Here is a 22,630-nt window from a genome sequence, read left to right on the forward strand (position 1 = left end):
GGGATGAGATTCCTGGACTGGGAAATGCAATTCCAGCAGTAATCTTAATTTCCGCATTTATTAAATGATTTACAATATAGGAAAAATGTAAAAAACACTCCAAAATTACGAAAATAGACTGTTGGCAATACATCAATTTATGTGAGGCAGATTATATTAATGAATCAATCTGTATAAAATTCAAAATACATATTGTGAAGAACTTCTGGAGCCTTTCCATCAAGCCGCCGTTGTGCCATTGCTAGTAAAGGCAAAACAGCACAAAGTCGACATTTCCACTTGATGGATGGTATTGTAAGCACATGAGGACTTGCCTTCAGTGACTTGCCATATGTCCCATTGGAGGACACACAATAGACAGGCCTTGCCCCTGCGTCGTAGCCTCCGGAAACATACGCAACATCTGCCGTCCCCTCCGAGAAACCCCACCACACGCAACCTTTGCATGCATCACGGATGGCCAACTCCACCGAGTTTTTATTTTTTAACATACCGACCCTCCAACCATCCCTCTGCGCTCATGAAAAAAAAAAAACACATCCATTCTCTGAATGTTCTTACGCAACAGGCCTCACGTGCTACTCCAATCACAGTATCTCCCCTTTCTTCCACCACCTACAGATAAATCTCTCGCTCCCACCCCCTCCTTCTCGTGCTTAGCGCGTCTCAGTCAGGTTCAGCCTGGCACACCTTCATCACATGGGACAACCTCCATCTGACAGGTCCTGAATATGCAGATTGCCTCATTCAGCTGCAGCCGCATTCCCCGCAAATGCATCTGCAGCACTTTCTGGCTCTGACTGTGGGGTGAATAAATGCTTACACTGGGCCTTTTTTGGGGTGGTAATTTAGATGGGATAGCTTCATTCGACCATTGCAGCTATGATGAACCATTTTTTTCCCTTTGACTTGCAGGGAATATTTGTGATACAATAAAAACATAACCACATAGCTAATAAGGCTCACACTAACAATGTAAAACGCCATAGACAGGCTAACAAATAGCATCAACGTTGCTGTGTTATAATCAGTGGATTTTTTTTAAATCCAAACAATTTATGAGCACTGAGAATAAGAGATTTGTACATATTAATACAATCTGGAAAAAATCCCCGCATAGAACAATATAAATGCATTTCCCTGACGGACCCAGTAGCACAGTTGATGCTGCTGATTTCTAATTGTCCAAATAACTGCAAACACAAAAGCATCCGGAGGATAAAAGACAGTGGTTTCCCTCCAATGTATTTTCTGCAGCCTTAGCATTAAAATCTGATTCACGAATTGCTTGCCAACACAAATGACAGCAGGAGTGGGCCAGGCGCCAAAGCCCTCCTCTGACTATCAGAGCAAACTAATAATAAAAAAAAAAGCAATCAATATAAACCAAAGTATTCAACTAGTATTGATTCTTTTATGCTTGATGGTAGTTAGGTGCCTACATTGATTCACGCCTCACATTCCCGAACAAAACATTTACCAACCTAATTAAAAACGAGGGCTTGGGCGATGTACTCAGAAATCAGCATTTTAACCTAGATTGAAAATGGAATCTGTTTTTGCAATACTTTGTCCTGAACAACAGAGAGTAAAATCGCCAATGTCTTATGTTTACCGATTTTAAAGCAGCTAATATTTGCCAATTAAATTACCCGCTAAATTAATCAGATAAACCCTATTAAAACCATTTGAACTGCTCATGCAGTGGCTCAGCTTCAAAGTCTGTATGTGTGTGTTGTGACAGGAAGCAATGAAGACTGCTCATCAAGCTCAGCATCCTGCAGTCTCATCACTCACTGGGAGCGGAACGCTCCTTCCATCAGCTGCATTTGAGTTTGGCTACGTCAGCAACTTTTCCTCTAGCGTGCGCACACAAACACACAAACACACACACACACACACGGAGAAATATACTGAGGAAAAAAAAGCCCTCCGTCTCACTTGAATAGTGGCCTCTTGAATTGTCCAGCGAGGAGCAGGTTGTTGAGACAACTGGCTACCTCGTGTCTCCTCAGCGGAGGCAGTTTCCAAGCTCTACACACGAAAGACGGTTTCCAAGTGCCCACTTCAAAATGTTTTCTCCCTTGCCAGCTTTACAGCAAATCTGTATCAGCGTCCACAATGACAAAAACTGTGTGGCTAACCATTAGCATGTCAATGCCTTTTTCTATTCATATTGATGCTAACCGTTAGCATCTTCTAATATGTTAGCATTAAACAAGCAGGCCATTAGTAAGGTCATTGGTTGTTTTAATTACAGTTTGTAGTTCACTTATATTTAGTTTGACAGTAAACTGTTACAGGAGCAAACGTGGATGTAATGTTTGTTTATAAGAATATAAAGTCCCACTACAGCTTTCCTATTCAGAGAAAGGCTTAAGTTTGCTAAATCCACATAAAATCAAGGCTAAAAGCATCCACCTCAATTTTATCACTATAATACTTAATGGGAATAACAATCTAGCACCTCAATAGTTTGCTTGTTTGTTTTCCATGGATAATGTACGCTGTGAAGATTTCCTCTGCTATAATACTTGTGCCGTTGTGCCGTTTTTAATAAATCAACATGTCAGAGAGCAGATTTAAGCTCTGGGCCTGTTACACACACATCACACCACCACTAAGCTTTACAGGGAGGGACGATAAACACTCAAAAGTGGGATTACAAATACTGTAACGTTTTTTTTTCAAAGCACAATCTCTGGAAACACAGTTTTAAGCATTTTTTTTTTTTGGCTGACTACCAGTTTTAATCTTTTATTTTACAGTCATTCAATTCCCCAAAGGCTTCAACGCTATTGCTGACCAAATGCTGATATCAATAATTCAAGCAGCTCCGTTTTCCCCCTTTCTTTTTTTATGTACTTTAATGAGGTGGAGCATTGAGCTGAATTCACTGTTAGCTTAGTTGTCAACCCCAAATTACCTCCCCGCTCCCTCAGGCTTACACCTTCCGTGCTCTGTTCTTCCATCAGGCAAAAACAAGCTCGTACATTGACATTTGCATTAATGTTTTGGTTTTTTTTTAACAATGCCGTCAGCAGGACGAAACAAAATAAAACTCAAATATGTATTTCAGGTCCCCGCAACCCAAAAAGTGTTATGATTTTATGAGGATTTTTTTTACACACCACGTTTAGTTGCTGTCATGTAAACATTTATCTAAATTTGTTATTTTAGAATACACTGCCACTCTAAAAGTTTCCATATCAGGACTGTAAAAAATAGACGATGTTGCAGTAAGTGAAAGTCTGTTGTATATAAAAAAAAAAAAATATGATAATAAAAAATGAAAAAATTAATTCCTTGCCTGTCATTTATAGAATACACGTTAGCTATCACGGTACATTGTAATATTCCAGCTACTTACATTGGAATCTAGGAGGTCGATGCTGTCCAAGCTCTTGCTCCTGTGAATTCGGCCCTTGATGCGGCGGAGTGACGGTTTGCCCTGAACGGTGCTCGCAGAGGAGGCTGCTGTGACGGAGCCGGCGGTCGGGCTGGGGTGTATCCTGAGGTCAACGGAACAAATAAAAACAACAGCCCTCCATCAGAGCAGGACAACAGGCCTTGGGCTAACCAAAGGAAAGAACACGGTAGGGATGTTCTTGGTCCTCCCACACGCACTCTTGGTTAAAATGACATTTTAAATAAATCTATAGTGGGATTTAATGTCACAAAGACCTTGAAGGGAGACTGCTTGACTCACAGGAAGTGCTGCAGCTCTGGTAAAACAAAATAAAGCTAGGTCATGCTGAGAAGACGACAGCGAAGATTTCAGATTTTATTTTTTTGCACTGTTCGTAATGTTCATCCAGATTTCCTCTTGTGACTCCTGTACAAGATTTGAAGACTCGGCATGAGAAATTATAAGAGAAGGGAATTAAGACAACATCACTTTTACTTTTCTCTCTGCATTAATTCGATATTGCCTTGAGGCAGACAAGGTGCTTACTGGATGGAAAAGCATTTGTGCAGTCAAATACAGTCGACCTAAGATTGTTCCGCTAAACAAGATTGCAAACATTAGCAATGAGAAGGGAAAAAAAAAAGCTTTTCAGACTCTGTCTCAGCCCCGGAGCTGTCCTGTGCGTTCACAAACTCATTTTCTGGATGTTGATTCGGAAATGGATTTCAGCCAAAACACTCGAGGCCGCAAAAGAACAGAATGTTACACAGTTCAACAACTGGTCCACTCAGATATAATGTGCACAGGAACAAATCGTAATTGTCATTTGATTAAATTTTCACTTTGTATTTCCGACTGAGTTTTGACAAGAGTGTATAAAATGTGACATTTGTGCTACATTTTTAACATTAGGGTAAAAAAATTGGAAATGTTAAGTTTTCTATTCTTTTGCTTTTATACTTGCACATAAAATATCATCTGAGAAGCAATCCAAAATGAATAATACATTACAGTATATCAATCATTTGGCTCATATTAAGCTGAATTAATGAGTTATTTCGAGAGAAGCTCTTCACCTTGCCCCCTATGTGATCTCGCTTTAAGCCCGCAAACATCCCGTCAACAACATGTCTCGCAGTTCTGAAGATAATTCCTGGATTTCGACCCGCTCAAAATACCACAGCTCTGCCCTCTGTCAGGTTTTATAAAAATCAAGCTGCCTGCTAGTTTTTTTATTTGTATAATCCTGCTGACAGTCAGACATACAAATGGGGGAGATGGTAGCTTTAAGCGCTTTGGTGGAGATGATTAATTACTTGAATATATCAATTTTGCCACTGTAAAACGTCAAGTCCATTTAATGCGTGTGGTATTGCATCACAAAAATGACTCAGTGCGGCTGTGGCAAAATGTAAGAAAAACCTTTTTCTTAGGGGCACGACACGACTCTGTCAAAGAAACAGGAAGTGTGTGTGTGTGTTATGAACAAGAGAATATAGAACTCCAACTGCGGTGTTATTACCCTCGTTAGCAGGTACGATGCAGCAATTTGGAAACACACACAGCGCCATTTGGCAGCCTTTTTGTTTTTTTTAAATTCATGATCGTGAGTTACCAAAATCAAAATGAAATGTGCCTAACTTAACCTCAACTTGTGACATATTCCTGCAGCTCATATTAGTATTAGTAGGATGCTTCACACACTAAACTCGCCTCACCTCGCCTCGGCCGTGTGATCACGGCTGCATTAAATTCTCAGACCATCGCAGCTCATGAGAACAGAAGAATCAGCTTCAAAAGAAAACAGCTCAATAAGCAGACCTCTTATGGCCCGCGCTGTCCATCTCGGAGTGTGATGATACAGAGCGCTAATAAAGTTAAGCATGTGCCTGATGCTGTTAGAAAAGAAAAGGAGCAGGGACACACTTGGCATTAATCAGCTGCAGGACAGGCCGCAAGCCTGTCAGTCGCTCTGCAGGACCGATCGGCTACGATTAGTGATGATGGCTACTGCTTAATCAGCAGGTCAATAAGCAATGTTACGCTTCGTTCCTCCCATCTTAGCCACTGCTAATATAACAATTTGCTGAGCGGTCCTGACTCGAGAGAGCGGCGCGGCGGACACAATGCGGCCGCACGCGATCATAGCGAGAAGTTCACACTTAACGCGCCTCTTTGGTGAGGCAGATGTTAAAAATAAAGGCAAACGTTACATAAATGCATGCGACTTGTTGTATTATCCCTGCAGGCCTGCAACAGAGTGTAAAGTTCATTTAGTCAGGTTAATGCTAATCTTTGGCTGTGTGCAGGGGGAGGGAATCTGGTTTTAAGACTGCAGGCAAGAGGAACATCTGTTTGCAAAGGCTAATCCGAATATAGCGAGCCGCAGCTATTCAGTCTTTATCAAAGGGAAGCAGAGTCGTGCCTCCGCTAATTTCGGGAGAGCACACGCACGCGGGCGCGCGCCCGCACGGCATTGGGGCAGAGGGACGGTGTAAATCTCAGGAAGCGGCGGCGACCATTTGACAGGGGAATCGGGAAGAATTAACACTGAAATTATGTAAAGTTCTTCAGTTATTATGAGGCTGATGTTTCTTCATTGAAAAGCTCCCATGTCAGTGATGTCGCGATAAATTCAGATCATGAATGACATAATGACTCACTCTGATGATCAGTTTGGGAGTCTAAATTTGAATTTAGTCTTTGGGTAATCAATGCATAGTTCCAGTTCTAAAAGTGACACACAGCGTTCATGCCTAAAGCACTTTAGATTGATCTAAAAGAAGAAATTAATCAATATGATTTGGAGAAAAAGGGTTTAAACCCGCAATGTGACTTGTGTGTCCAAAATATGAGCGTAGGAGTTTATTAATATTGGAAGACATCAATTTTCTGAACTGATTATCCTCACAAGGGTCATCATGGATATGACTTTAACATAACACATTTATCCCCATTAGTCTATATTCAAAAGTATATTCACTACAGATCGGGTAATGAAAATAACAGATATCGAACCAATGCGGCCTTATATTACTGTATTAGGTACTCACAAAGTCTGCCGATAACAGCCACCGATACTTAAGGCATAATAAAAATCCAGACAGTAGTTGGTGCCACACTCGCAGTTTATCATATGCGCCAGGAAGAAAAAGTCTGTTTTTACTATCATCTATCATTGTGTCAATTCAAAATGTATGTACCAAAACTATAAGTGGTATCGGTAGTCGGTGTTAGTATCAGTAAATATCAAAAAATGAATACTTATACTGGTACGGGTCCAAAAAATGTGTTATCAAATAGCCATAATACTTTTTATGCCCTATTTTTCATGCCCATGGAGTCATTGAGGCTTTACGAGACATGTCATCATGTGCAGCGTGACCTGGAATCACCCCCAGCGAGCATATTTAGAATTCATCTAATATGAGAAAGAAAGAAAAAAAGTGGAACAGAATGCCGACTCGCAAATAGTAGGTTTTCCGTTGAACGTCTCTTTCCCTAGCTGCCAAGCCGACACGAGCGCATGGCTGCGATTCAAGCAGCAAGTGTGGATGACCTTTTTTGTACAAAAATGTCAGACCCTGCTTTCACTCACAAACGGACAAAAATAGATAAACAAATGGTGCTTCACTGTGCCGTTGGAACACATTGTCTCATGGCAGTATTGCCACTATTAAATTAAGCGCAAATGAAAGCGCATTTTGATTTGATTTATTTATTTTTGGCTGGACGACTTCATTCCACGTAATGGAGTAATGCACAAAGCATGTCCAATCCATTTAGATAGCAGCCCTGTCTTGTCAACAAGATCAAGTGGAGAGACTTGACAAGATTGACTTTGCAGGAACTGGAGACTTTGACTTGCTACTGACCCAAGGGCATTGTTTCAACCAAATTTTACATAATGCATTCATGTACACAAATATATTCCCTCCAAATGTGTGAACGTGAACTCCAGTAAAACGTGAAGTCTGGTCTGAGGCTCAGCTCCTCTATCGGCTTTTCAGTGCAGCAGTAATTTTGCTGTAAATATTTGCTGTTCTTCTCAAAGGATAAAGAATACATGACCTTCAATCAAGATTAGATGATTGTTTTAAAGAATATTTACTCATAATATCTGCCAAACAGAAACCATATTTCCAGTTTGGGTCTTGACTTGTCAATTAATATTTTATTATTTTCAAGAGTGTAATATCCTTTTCTGTTAAACTATGCTGAGCTTATTTGCTCCTGTGGTTAAGTTCTCTCACTAAATCTCATAAACTATTAACAATTTGCAGCGTAGATGCACAATCGCTTTTCCAAGCTCCAAACAGCGTCACTTGAGCGCTTTCCCCGAACAGAAAACAATTAGGGAAATTAACTGAAATCATTACAAATGCTAAGTAGAGATCTCTTGAAAGAGACAACATCCCAATCTAAAATCCATTATTAGCGGTGGTTAAGTGCAAGGAAGATTGTTTCAAAAGGTTCCCTGAAAACAATGACGTGACCTTGACGCGAATAAATGCGCCGTGGTGGAAAGAAACCAAAGTCTTGTTCATATAGAGCGAAAATAAGTCTTCCCCATTTCTCTCAAACTAAAATAGCTTATTATCCTTTGAAGAATGCAAAACGCCATAACTTTCACGACACCTGATAGCATCTAGCGTGTCCTCTCTCCATCACTGTTACAGATCTTCAATCTAATGAGATCAGAGCTCATTCGCATGAATAATTCAGACCTGGTGCCCGGGTTCCCTAAAATAAAATCAGATGCTTGATAGGAAGATGTGTGAATCATCACAAACAATAACAATGGAGGACCCTTGACTCCTGTGATAGCAACAATTCATGTCCGTGCGAGAAGTTCGCGACACAAATGAAAGCATCGGGTTACTGTAAATTGTTATCGCTGACATCAGCTTCTTTTTGGGGATGTAAAGTTGTTTAATAGGCCTGGGTGAGGACAAAGACTCTCACACACATACTGGTTGAAAAGGATGATGTCATGACCTAAGGACCTGAGGCACGGAATGGACAAAATTAAACCGTTTGTGCGTCATGATTAATTCATTGAGGCTCCTTCTGGTGTGTGCAACTTGGCCCCCGGGGAGCAGTATAATACAGATATGCAGACACGAGCAATTAAGAGTTTACACTCAACTACTGTGACTCAGTAATCTACGGTAATTTTCTTTTTTTTTTTGCATAGGATAAAGAATATATCGCTGGTGTCAGGCTTAACCATCCTACACCACAATTTGGTTAAAAAAAAAAAAATCCATAGATCCATACTGCCCGGTCAACTTACACGAGTGGTTGTTATTTTTACAAAAGATTGACCAATCCTAAGTGATGAAAATGGCTTGCTCTCTAAGTCGATGCAATAATAATAATTGAACAAACATGCCAGTTTTGTTGGTTTCCTGAGAAGTTATGATCAACCAAAGCCAGCGATATTCCTCTAAGTATTGATTATAGTGTCAGTCTACAAGTGTTGCTGCACTCTTTGTGTTCCAATAGCTGCTGCTTAAACTGTTGTGACAGATAGATAATTACAACCTTCATCCTCGATGCACCCAAAAGCAGTTTTCCTTGAAACTGTGGATGGTTGAGTCATGGGGCAAACAAGAAGTCATCAAATTAAGATGAGGATCCAGGATTTCTCTCAACAGTGCAGTGTAGGGCTTTTTTTTGACGGTGTCCTTAATTTCTCAGTGAATAATGCATGACTATTGATGTCATATAGGAAGGAGGTGTCTATCAAAATCTGACTGTATGGTAACTTTTAGCCTGACACTTTCTAGACCAGACCACATCATTTATAAAATGGAATTGTCCATCCAGCTCAACGTTCTATTTTTTTTATCTCATTATATATCTGGCTGACAAATGAAATGTCCGATGAGTGGATTTGCACTAGTCTATTAGAACTCCATTTTGCTTCAGTTTGACACCCGCTGTAGCCAAGTATTTGCAAGCACCACCTGCTACTTTCACTTCCATGGAGCCAACTCCCAATTAGGCATCTTTGATTTTGAACTAGATGATAATCTGCTCGTAATTAAAACAGACTTTGGTACTCTTTCCTGTGAGGAAAAAAAAATGGAGCAAATGTGTGTGTTCTTTTTAAGTAAACAGCAGGAGGAGGGAGTGAGAGGAGGTGACCACTGCGGTTTGGAGTAATGAGGACACAAAGTGGTGGCAAGACAAGACACAAACATGCTGAGTGCATCGAGGACGTGTTAATGGGAATAAGAAGAGCAGAGTGCCATGTTTCATGCTGGATGTTCTTTTATTCGTACAATGAGGAGAACACAGCACAGGAAAGAAAGGAAAGAATGGATGAATACTTCACATTCACATTGATGATGACATCACCCTAACTCAATGATTTCCAATAAGTGAGCTGAAGGAAAATGATCCTGTTTTACTTAATTTATGTCCAAACCTTTTCTCACTGAGAGATACAAATGAAAAAAAAAAAATGGAAGGAGGAGTGGGGGGTATCACCATGTGTTTCTGAAACATGGCAAAAGCCAATTGAAAATGCTGTTGGTCAACATATGCGAATCAATGAAAAATATTTAATGGAAAGAAATACTCTAAGTCTGGTGTAATTGGTGACAAAGATATATCATACTGGAAAAAAGAAATATAGTAACATTCAAATATATAGTATTACAGTCTTAAGTAAATGAACAAAATCTTTAACCAATTTTTATTAGACTTTTTTACATTTAAAAAAACAAGTTCACGTAAAAAGTAAGGCCGTCTAACCGCTGTTTACTACAAATGTAGGTTCATCAATCTATGCCAGTAATATATAGTGGCAGGTAGACTAATAAAATGCTATGCCATAGGATGGCAGACGGTACCAAATTAATCTGTGCATCCACTTTTTGTGTATTTTTGTTTGGTGGTTAACAGTGAGATCTTTGTTCCTCCCAATATAAAATATTTGCAATAAAGGGTGGGAAACACTGCACTGGTCATCCAACTTAAAGGAGGAAGCACATGCACACAGAAAGAATTCCCAGCATGCATTGTAGTGAGGTGCTTACAGATTGGCTGCAGTGACAAAAAGGACTATTATGTCATTTAGGACTCCCTTAAAAAAAAAAGACTTTTGATTTGTATTTCCCTCCACCCCTTCATCCTCCACGATTGTTACTCACCACATTCGTTTCCTGGGTGGAAGACAATGTTCTTTGTTGGAGGCGGTCACCCCCAGAGCCAGCTGCATCACAGTAATATATTTCTGGTAATTCACCATGGTACCGTCCACCGCTACGGAAAATCCCAGGCAAAGAAAAGCGCAGGTGATCATATATGAGTCTGTTTTATTATTCCCTGGCATCCGCCGCCTCGGCTGCGTCTCCCGGGCTCCGCATCAGCAGCAGCACATCGCCATTTGCAGAGCCGAAGGACTGACAGCGAAAACACCCCCCAAGGAGCTCAAGGCAAGGTGTCGTGCCGCGGCGACCCATGTCTGCAATGACACCAAAACGCACCCCCCCTCCATCCGACCGATCACCAGCTTCTTCTTTCCGCCTTTTTCCTAATGTGTCAACGTGCGCCGCCGCGTCCTCTCTCTCCTCCTAACACGCTCCGGACATGATCGGCTTCCTCCTGCCTCCTCCCTCCTCTCCTGGTTCGCCAACACTCGCTTAAAAACGCTGCAGCGTCCAACCGTCCGTATGCATGTGCGCGCGTGTGTGTGCGTGAGGTAGGGAGGGGGAGGGGAGGGTGGCGAGGGGAGAGGTATTCATTTTGGAAATGCTTAGTAGTAGTAGTAGCCAGGGGCGTAGCCATCGTTTCAGAAACGGCGGGGTGGGGTGGGGTGGGGGTTATTATTGTTGAGGAGTAAGTTATGAGTGAATGATCATCCTGTCACATTCAAATACTTCTCTCCACAGATTCCCTAAGACTAGACATTGGATGGGAGTGCATATTTATTTATTTATTTATTTTCTGGGAGGGGGGGGGGCAGGATTTTGGCATCCATTTCCAATATACATCTGCCATGTGATGTTTCTATTCCCTTCTGTCCACGACAGGATGCCTCTTGCTTGTTTGATGCCCCTTCCAAAATGATACCCTGGGGTCTCCCCCTCCCCTCAGGTAGATAGCTGGGGTGTACTGCAAGTAATCTGCATTGATACTGTTGAGAATATACGCCTGTGTGTATTTTTTTATTTTGTCTGTCTACGTGTCCTGCTGCACCTTTTGTGTTCAAGTATCTCAACCACATTTGATGGCTTTCATTAGCTAATTCCCAGGTCATTGATTTTATGTTCACAGTCTGCTTTTTCCCCTTTATGGTTCACTTTGCTTCTCGCAAGGTCAACCACAAACACTCAAGTGGGTAATTTTGCCTTTACATTGTTCCTCCTTGGGCACATTGGCTGATAATTTGAATTTGTTGTCATTTTTTCACCGATCCTGATCCCGTTTGATGATTTCATGTTTTTTCCTTGGGGTTTTCCATGCCAACATATAGCCGCACACAGTGAAACATTTATTATTTAAAAAGCCACACCATGTGAATAATGTCACTGTGATCATGTGCTATTCTTGCTCATCTGACAGTGCGCAACAGTTCAATGTCTTCAATGATTCATTTTGAACACAACCTCAGATTACCTTTGTTGCCCCACCGCAACCTTTTGCCAAACCACTTGTCAATTAACCGCAATTGGCTCATTTTTCAATCAATAGCGTGATTCACTGGTGCTGTTCCGGACATGAGAGTAAGTCGATCGATCTAGACTGTTGTTGTGGAGGAGCGGGCCGCCTCCTCACCTGAACATCTGACTCACAAAAAGAATTGAGAAAAGGTCTCTGGAGGATGAAACGAGGCACGACGGCTATTACATTAAGCCGTGCGTCATAATATTATGTCATTCTCTATGAGTTGGATATGAATAACCCAGAATTGGCTTAATCCCTTTTGGATTCAGCGTTGGCTTAACTATTCTATCAAATTTAAGTTACTTTCTTATCAGTGCATAATTACCAAAATTAATATGACCCTTCTATGTGTCAAAAGTAAAATAAGGCATTTGCCACATGGTCTGTTTAATGGCATCGTCTCCCGCTAATAAAGTCATTCTCCGGCTTGTGACAAACGTCCCTTTAACACCCTCCATCACCTACCACTGATGAGAATGCCAGTCAGATGATTATCAAGAATAATGAGACGCTACAGATCCTCGTTAGAAGACACGCTAATGAATATAACAAGCCAGAAGGTGAGATTACTCACAAGTTTTGTTTTGTTGTTGTTCTAATGAAATTTCTACACGTTACAGAAATGATGTGAAATTACTATTGACAGGCAAATGGTTGGGAAAATAACAATCAACAAGATAAGGTCAAATTCATACAGTCTATAATACAAGAGATGTCAAATTATGTAATAGTAATCCCATTTGGTATTAGTATCATGTAATGCTTTATACCGACATTGCTTTTACAGTTGATTCTAAAAAGCGACCACTCAATTATTTGCCAGCTGGGGGGTCAGCAGTTGTGCTGCAGTCCGAAGCCCACCGCATACCGCTGCAGCAGCGGATCACACACTGGCATTCCTGCCTCTCCCCCTCTGCATCCATACTGTAATGACTCGGCCCGGCCAATCATTATCCTTCCTCATCTGCGAAACCACATCTTACGCTGTCTACCACAAGCTCGCTGGCACTCACAACACATTAAAGTGCTCCTTTTCCTCGGCCAGTAAATAGGCCAGCCAGGGCTGCCCTTCTTTCTCGTGTCCTTCTACTGCCTCGTCCACTTTATTGCATGCAGCAACATCCGACGCTAGTTTGTGGGACTCGCCGGCTGTTCCCAGAGGAGGTAAACCTGGCCCGGAGCCCTGAGAACCTCCATTGCTATAACCCTGTGATTTATGACTTTTCCAACAAACAAAAGAGGAAGTTCACAGAAAAAGTCCTCTTCACATTAAAAGCACTGCACCAAGTGGATGGCAACAAGCGAAATGAAATATACACGCGCGTGCACACAGTCACACCTCGGTGCTGTCGCAGTGCTTTCGCTCGCTCTGTATGTACCTTGAGGTGAGTCATCAACCTCACAGATTCACTTCATTTCTCCTGGGCTCCGCCTCCCCCAACCTGCCAGAGGCTCATTTTGTCCACTTATGGATGAAGAAGTGACATCATCACCGCTGCCTCGCATATACAGTACATATAAGGCCTCAGGGGCTGAGCTCATACACACACACACACACACACATGCAGATGCACACACACACACATGCACACACACACAAAGTGTTCTGGAGAAAATGATTTATTCTGTGGTCACTAAAGAATGCATTAGGGGCAGCGAAAGGGCGCTTGTCCACCAGATGGCGCTGTTTTTCTTTATTAATAAGATTTACTGTAAAGCACCCCCCCACCTCCAGTACAAATTGTACAGTTAATAGTATTTGGTGTAATTCCACAGTTGACCACTAGATGGCGACATATTTCATTTGAAACGCTGTAAATAGGAAGAATATCAGCACAGCCTAGTTTTTGTTGAAAAATATTGAAATAATTTTTTTTGTCTTTTGTGTATAAAGATAATGTGCCACGATCAATTAAGACCCAAAAAGAATCAAGTCAAGCAATTCTACTAGTATTGTTCATTTTATATCAAATCTGCCTGTGGTATTAAAAAAGGCTTTCCTCCCTTCTATTGAGTTTAACCATTCATTTGAAGTGCACTTAAATCAGCAGATTAATTTCTGTTCGGACAAGATGACTGTTCTCTGCACCTCAGCAAATTAAAAAAAAAAAAAAAGTTTACTAAAGCAATATTTCAGCTGACGGCACTTAACTGGATTCAGTCAATTTCACATCTGTTCCCGCGGTGCTCTTTTCAAGGGGAGGTACAGTAGCTACTATCCAGGCACCTTTTGTGCACTTTCAGCCCAGAGATGTGATCAGCGGCTGGCACGCTCGTTCTGATTCAGCCCCACAGAAACAAAACCAACTCAAGTCCCCTCGAACAGACCCAGCTGACAATCTCCTCCTCGGTTTGCTCTGTGCAAAGCGAGGTCATCGACAAAACAAAGGTACGACGCGCATCGAGGAAGACGTTGCTCTTAACAAGCATGGCCGCCGCCGAGCCTGACTCTGCCACAGAGGGACACGCTGGCATCAAACCATCAAGCCTTGAGGCGCTTTGTGTCCTACTTCTTCTTAGATTGAATAAACAAACGATTATGCCATTTTTCAGCTTCAACATACGCCTACTCGACTGACTGCCGACTCTCCTGCACTGACTCTCGCAAAGCAAAATCAGGTCAAAAAAATTTAAAATCACGTTAAACCTTTTCCAGCTGTTCAAAGAAAATCGTAAACTGTAAATTTAAAAATAATTTGAAGAGGACTTACATCGCCTTGCAAGTGGTCAGCATGTTGTTGGACGGCTCTGTGACCGTTCTGTACTGCAATGTGTGTGTGGCTGTCATCTTGTCATGTGTGTGTGTGTGTGTGTGCCCAGGGTCACACCATTGGGCCTGCAGACTCAATGCTGACTTAGCAGTCACACATTAAAGAGGCCTCCTTAACGGTCTGGAGAGCACATTGGGTTCGTCTGTGCCGTCACTTTAAGCTCATCGCCGCCTCACACACACATCCACGCAGTATCCACGCAGTATCCACGCAGCCCCCCCCCCTCCCCTCCTGTGGTACTCTCCAGGGAGGAGGGGGTCCGCATTCACGCAGAACTACGCCATCACTCAGCTGTGACGCACTCGCAAGTGTGGACGCGCTGATTACGCAATCTTACCTGGAGTCAAACACGGGGCCAGTGTACATAGGAGGCGAGCACAGAGGTCCCTCTCCAGAAGTGTTTGGGAGCACTGGGAGCCCCCCTTTCTTTCCCCCTCCTGGAGCGCTATCTGTTGGAGCAGATTGAGCCATTGTCAGATTTCATGAATGTATTTATGCTAGTTAAGCCAAACAAATTCATTTTATTTACAGTTTATGGCGCCACCTATGACTAAAATGCACGAGCGGTCTCTCAATATAGCCCCTCCCTTTTATTTTCATGCAAGTGCTCTTCCTTTTTATCGTATTGTTTTATCGCTCATCAGAGTTCCAACATTGGCAACTCCATCCATCCATCCATCCATCTTCTTCCGCTTATCCGGGGTCGGGTCGCGGGGGCAGCAGCTTCAGGAGGGACTCCCAGACTTCCCTCTCCCCAGCCACTTCATCTAGCTCATCCCGGGGGATCCCAAGGCGTTCCCAGGCCAGCCGAGAGACATAGTCTCTCCAGCGCGTCCTGGGTCGTCCCCGGGGTCTCCTACCGGTGGGACATGCCCGGAACACCTCCCCAGGGAGGCGTCCAGGAGGCATCCTGATGAGATGCCCGAGCCACCTCATCTGGCTCCTCTCAACGTGGAGGAGTAGCGACTCTACTCCGAGTCTCTCCCGGATGACCGAACTCCTCACCCTATCTCTAAGGGAGAGCCCGGACATCCTGCGGAGAAAACTCATTTCGGCCGCTTGTATCCGGGATCTCGTTCTTTCGGTCACGACCCATAGCTCGTGACCATAGGTGAGGGTAGGAGCGTAAATCGACCGGTAAATTGAGAGCTTTGCCTTTTGGCTCAGCTCTCTCTTTACCACGACGGACCGGTACAGAGTCCGCATTACTGCCGACGCTGCACCGATCCGCCTGTCGATCTCGCGCTCCATCCTCCCCTCACTCGTGAACAAGACCCCAAGATACTTAAACTCCTCCACTTGGGGCAGGATCTCATCCCCGATCCGGAGAGGGCATTCCACCCTTTTCCGATCGAGGACCATGGACTCGGATTTGGAGGTGCTGACCCTCATCCCGACCGCTTCACACTCGGCTGCGAACCGCTCCAGTGAGAGCTGGAGATCACGGCCTGAAGAAGCCAACAGCACCACGTCGTCTGCAAAAAGCAGAGACGCGATGCTGAGGTCCCCAAACCGGACACCCTCAACGCCTCGGCTGCGCCTAGAAATTCTGTCCATAAAAATTATGAACAGAATCGGTGACAAAGGGCAGCCTTGGCGGAGTCCAACCCTCACTGGGAACGAATCCGACTTACTGCCGGAAATGCGGACCACACTCTGGCATCGGTGATACAGGGACCGAACCGCCCTTATCAGTTGGCTCGGTACCCCGTACTCCCCCCACAGAACCTCCCGAGGGACACGGTCGAACGCCTTCTCCAAGTCCACAAAACACATGTGGACTGGTTGGGCGAACTCCCATGCACCCTCGAGGATCCTGTTGAGGGTGAAGAGCTGGTCCACTGTTCCACGGCCAGGACGAAAGCCACACTGTTCCTCCTGAATCCGAGGTTCGACCTCCCGACGGACCCTCCTCTCCAGCACCCCTGAATAGACCTTACCAGGGAGGCTGAGGAGTGTAATTCCCCTGTAATTGGAACACACCCTCCGGTCCCCCTTCTTAAAGAGGGGAACCACCACCCCAGTCTGCCAATCCAGAGGCACTGTCCCCGATGTCCACGCGATGCTGTAGAGACGTGTCAGCCATGACAGCCCCACAACATCCAGAGCCCTTAAGAAATCCGGGCGGATCTCATCCACCCCCGGGGCCTTGCCACCGAGGAGTTTTTTAACTACCTCAGTGACTTCAACCCCAGAGATTGGAGAGTCCGCCTCAGAGTCCCCAGGCCCTGCTTCCACAATGGAAGGCGTGTCGGTGGAATTGAGGAGGTCTTCGAAGTATTCTCCCCACCGACACACGACGTCCCGAGTCGAGGTCAGCAGCACGCCATCTCCACTGTAAACAGTGTTGACGTTGCACTGCTTCCCCCTCCTGAGACGCCGGATGGTGGACCAGAATTTCCTCGAAGCCGTCCGGAAGTCATTCTCCATGGCCTCGCCGAACTCCTCCCACGCCCGGGTTTTTGCCTCAGCAACCGCCGAAGCCGCGTTCCGCTTGGCCATCCGGTACCTGTCAGCTGCCTCCGGAGTCCCGCAGGCCAAAACGGCCCGATAGGACTCCTTCTTCAGCTTGACGGCATCCCTTACCGCCGGTGTCCACCAGCGGGTTCGGGGATTGCCGCCACGACAGGCACCAATGACCTTACGGCCACAGCTCCGGTCGGCCGCCTCAACAATGGAGGCGCGGAACAAGGTCCACTCGGACTCAATGTCCCCCGCCTCCCCCGGGACGTGGGAAAAGCTCTGCCGGAGGTGGGAGTTGAAGCTCTTCCTGACAGGGGATTCCGCCAGACGTTCCCAGCAGACCCTCACAGAACGTTTGGGTCTGCCAGGTCGGACCGGCATCTTCCCCCACCATCGGAGCCAACCCACCACCAGGTGGTGATCAGTTGACAGCTCCGCCCCTCTCTTCGCCCGAGTGTCCAAAACATGCGGCCGCAAATCCGATGACACGACTACAAAGTCGATCATCGAACTGCGGCCTAGGGTGTCCTGGTGCCAAGTGCACACATGGACACCCTTATGTTTGAACATGGTGTTCATTATTGAAAATCCGTGTCGAGCACAGAAGTCCAACAATAGAACACCGCTCGGGTTCAGATCGGGGGGGCCGTTCCTCCCAATCACGCCCTTCCAGGTCTCACTGTCATTGCCCACGTGAGCATTGAAGTCACCCAGTAGAACGACGGAGTCCCCAGAAGGAGCGCTCTCCAGCACTTCCTCCAGGGACTCCAAGAAGGGTGGGTACTCTGAGCTGCCGTTTGGTGCATAGACACAAACAACAGTCAGGACCCGTCCCCCCACCCGAAGGCGGAGGGAGGCTACCCTCTCGTTCACCGGGGTGAACCCCAATGTGCAGGCGCCCAGCCGGGGGGCAATAAGTATACCCACACCTGCCCGACGCCTCTCACCGTGGGCAACTCCAGAGTGGAAGAGAGTCCAGCCCCTCTCGAGAGGGCTTGTACCGGAACCCAAACTGTGCGTGGAGGCAAGTCCGACTATATCTAGTCGGAACTTTTCTGCCTCGCACACCAGCTCGGGCTCCTTTCCAGCCAGAGAGGTGACATTCCATGTCCCAAGAGCCAGCTTCTGCAGCCGGGGATCAGACCGCCAAGGTCCCTGCCTTTGGCCGCCGCCCAGCTTGCAATGCACCCGACCCCTTTGGCCCCTCCCACAGGTGGTGAGCCCATGGGAAGGGGGACCCACGTTTCCTTTTCGGGCTGAGCCCGGCCGGGCCCCATGGGCGAAGGCCCGGCCACCAGACGCTCGCCTTCGAGCCCCGCCTCCAGGCCTGGCTCCAGAGGGGGGCCCCGGTGACCCGCGTCCGGGCGAGGGAAAACGTGATCCATTCATTTTTATCATCATAAGGGGCTGATGAGCCGTGCTTTGTCTGGCCCCTCACCTAGGACCCGTTTGCCATGGGTGACCCTACCAGGGGCATGAAGCCCCAGACAACATGGCTCCTAGGATCATAGGGGCACGCAAACCCCTCCACCACGATAAGGTGACGACTCACGGAGGGGACATTGGCAACTCGGGTCCTCGAAATTTGGTGTACTGCCATGTTTTCTATGTCTCCATGTTGCACCAAACCTGATTATAATGGTCAGATGATTAGCAAGGCCTACTGAAGCTGGATGACGATCCTGATGCTCATATTGATTAGTAGTCGGACCATTATATGGTCCAGACAGAGTGATCGAGTTCTGCAGACTGCAGACAGGTCGGCCATATGCTGTCAGGGGCAAGTTACAAAGTCTGTCGGCTCAGTAATCCCCTCAGTCACCCCTGGTTTAAGAGGCTATTTTTTGCTGGCTCTTTAGTCTGCAGTGATGGCTTAAAACAAAGCAGTTTGATATTCATATCATTCGTAGATTAGATGTTTTCTGTTCTGTAAATGCAAGGGAAAGAAATCCACCGTTTTGTTGAAATGACAAATACCTGTGTGATGTCATGAACATACCTTCCCCATCCAAGAGAAAGCAGGTGAGCAGGTGAGGACATGTCTCCTCCAAGACTGAGCAGAAAGAGCAGAACGCGGCGGGTCCTTTAGAAGACAGGCGGTCCAGGAATATCTCAGAGCGCTTCTTGTTGGACTCTTGTCCCAGGATTTCCTTGCACTCCCCGAGCGAGAACACCTTATCATAGACCAGGTAGGGTAGCACGGTGTTGACGTCCAACTCGCTTAGGAGTTTCTGCCTGTGCTGCTTGAGGATCTTAGCGGCCCATCGCTTCTGCTTGGTGCACGGCCTCCTGACGGACCTCTGCTGCTGCTGCTGCTGATACTGCCTCTTGTGTTTCCTCACAAACCATTTCTTCGTCCCGCTGCCAAACATCTTCAAGTTGAGCAGGCCCTCCAACACTTCTTCCACAGCTTTGTCAGCGCACTTCCCAAAGGAAGGGAGGTGCATATTTCATCCCGGAGAAGCAACCATACCACCACTGTTTGCAGAAGCACACTTTGTTGTTGTTGTTGTCTGAGGGAGGATGAGACAATCTGGACAGTAACTGACTTCTAGCTGGGTACTTACCAAGACTAAGAAGATTATCAGACTCTTAAATACACCCGTGCAAACGGCTAACTCACAGAGCAGACAAACACAACGTCATTCACTATCCTCAGACTTGTCTTTGTTATTGATGACAACTGATTTCCTCCATCTTAACTGACCTCCATTTTTTTATTTTTTTATTTATTTATTTTTTTGCAGTGAGAGAAAATTGAGAAACGACTTTGCTTCCTAAATTTATAATTGAAAATTTACAAAAAATGCAATTAATGTCAATGTCGTAGTCTGCACCATTTTTTTGTGTGTGAAAAAAATAAAAAATAACTGACTTATTGGTGTGAATGTTTGTCGTGATTACAATGTTTTCTCTTCACTCATCGAGCCCGAGTCGGGAGCAAAAATGAGCAGACTGAAGAAGGGCACTTAAAGAGCTGCTTAATGCGTTTTATTGAAAATCTATAGAAAACGATAATGCGGCATAAAGTAGGACGTCCTTGCGGAACGCATTCGATGAAGGCAGCTCACTCTTTACCAGGAGAGGGTGCCATTTGATCAATACAGTGGACCTTCAAAGTTCTGGGACAATAAGCCAATCTTCATTTTTTTTCCCCCTAAAGAAAATTGACTTAATCAATTTCAGAATCAAATCAGGCCATGTTTTTGGTAACACTTGAACACTCCTGATTGAATTCAATGGCCATAGTGCTGCTCCTTGGCCACCAGAGCCAAGTATAAATTGACATATGTCAATATTGTCACAACTCAGTGAACTGCAGTAATATTAGTCAGAACGTACAATTTCTTAGTTTGGTTTAGTTTGACAGTAAACTTCTTTTTTTTTTTCCTCAATAGTACCACTGCTAGTTTCTGTAGTCACAAAACAGAAGAAATAAAATTATTCAGGAGTTATATGGTGTGCAGAATGACAACATTTATGACTTTGGCGAACAGCAAGGGAAGTTCATATACTGATTGCCTTTATGACTTAACGACTGTGGTAGTGTCTGAGTCAAATCACAACTCCACCCTTCAGCAATGACAACATCCGACTTTGTACAAGGAAGGGAAGAGAGTCGTGCTTTTTTTTTTTGTTGGTCAGCTTCTTTTGTCGTCAGCTACCCCTCCTTGATAATTTTTCATTTGTCAAGCATTTTATGAAGTGCTTCCCGTAAAAGGAAAACACACAGTGGAATCTTTTAACACGCAGTCAGTCAACTTTCCTTTCCTTACACCACCACCCGAGATAAATAACACTGACAGTTCCTATTCCCACCTATGACAAATATCCATTCGTCATAAAATGAGTCGACATTGATTTTAAACATTGACCCTGACAAAAAAGAATGTATGGGTAAGTTTAATATAAAAAGTGCAGTGCATCATAGACCTATCCCCTTTAAATATTCAATTGGTGTGTTTTAACTTGTTTATGTTGCTGTATTACTAAACCGATTCCTAGTATTATAGAAAACAATAGATCATTGTACACTGATGTGATATTTCTGAATTAAATTTGATGGCTTTCTAGCACACAGCGGCAAAGCACACAATCTGTCCATCAGTGCCTGGATCAAATTCACCAAACGTATTTCTACTCCCCTGCGCCACAATTTAGACCTGGTTTTACCTGATCTAAAGTCTACTTTCTGTCTTGCCATATTGTCAGGCACACATACACAAACACCATAAACAAGATTTGCCTCAGCACAAAAAAAAGTGCTTATTCACATAAACTAATATTGAATTAATAAGAAAGCACACTTGTTGTATCAGTAGATTCAAATATATTCAAAAGGGTACAATACATTTCCTGACCCTAAATTGGAGTTACCGTAATTTCCGGACTATAAGCCGCACCGGACTATAAACCGCACCAGCTAAAATCCGGGGATATTTTAGTTTTTTTCTTATAGACATAAGCCGCACCGGACTATAAGCCGCACGTTTTAGAAAGAAAGACAGTACACAGAAAGCCTTTTTAAAGTTTTAATAACATACTTTAACATGTCTTTCTAAACATTGCCTGTGACGCAGCAGTAGTACCGCAGCAACACGGAAGGGTGCACGCGAGTTATTAACAAAGAAAGACTGGACACAGAAAGCTTTTTTAAAGTTTTAATAACATACCTTAACATTTCTTTCCAATCACTGCCTGTGACGCGGCAGTAATACCGCAGCAACACGGAAGTAACACAGCACTAATAGGGTTTGATTCAATAAAACATACCGGTAAAGGTCACTGAGACGCGGCGGTAACACAGCAGCAACACGGTAGCACAGCACTAACAGGGCTGATTAAAAAAGCATACAAGTAAAAGTAAAAAAAAGAGCTTCATCGTCTTCATCTTCCTCCTGTGCATTGAAACCATCGAAGTCTTCCGATTGGAATAGCGTTAGTTATCCTTTGCCACACACTTTCTCAGTATCTCTTTCGTCGTCGGTTTTATGCATTTCTTCTAGCATTTTCCATGATGAGGGTCTGTTCATGCTAATTTTATTCATGCACGAAGCGCTAAATTACATTAAACTAGCGAGCGACACGTATAGCTCCAGAGTAGACGGGACCACGAAATAAAGAAAGGGTGACGCAACACAATGTCATCAACATCGACTGCCTTTAGCTTAAAAGCGGCATCATATGCATTTCTTTTGTCCCCCATAATGACGGTTTGTGTATAAAAGCTTCCTTTAGTAATGTCCGTCTTGATCTCGTTCTGTCTCTTCTTTGTGTGAATTATACGGCACTATTTGCCTGGCGGATG

The 22,630-nt window shown here is 44.4% G+C and overlaps 1 protein-coding gene across 10 annotated transcripts in view; it reads right to left on the bottom strand.

The window, feature by feature from the left end:
* The window catches only part of tjp1b (tight junction protein 1b), a 43,854-nt gene extending 24,085 nt beyond the window's left edge, over positions 1-19,769 (bottom strand). For 3 of the 10 annotated variants that reach the window (XM_037253259.1, XM_037253263.1, XM_037253258.1), the window contains exons 1-2: positions 10,573-11,143; positions 3,371-3,512 (exon numbers count right to left, since the gene is read on the bottom strand). In XM_037253259.1, coding sequence (XP_037109154.1) covers positions 3,371-3,512; positions 10,573-10,754 — 324 coding nt within the window. In that variant the 5' untranslated portion in view covers positions 10,755-11,143. Of the gene's footprint in view, positions 1-3,370; positions 3,513-10,572; positions 11,146-15,196; positions 15,309-19,321 lie in introns of those variants that run through there. The other 7 variants (XM_037253268.1, XM_037253261.1, XM_037253262.1 and 4 more) reach the window with 4 other exon arrangements.
* Between the last annotated feature and the right edge of the window lie 2,861 nt (positions 19,770-22,630).

The sequence above is a fragment of the Syngnathus acus genome, chromosome 6 (genome assembly GCF_901709675.1).
Source record: "Syngnathus acus chromosome 6, fSynAcu1.2, whole genome shotgun sequence".
Classification (NCBI taxonomy): Eukaryota; Metazoa; Chordata; class Actinopteri; order Syngnathiformes; family Syngnathidae; genus Syngnathus; species Syngnathus acus.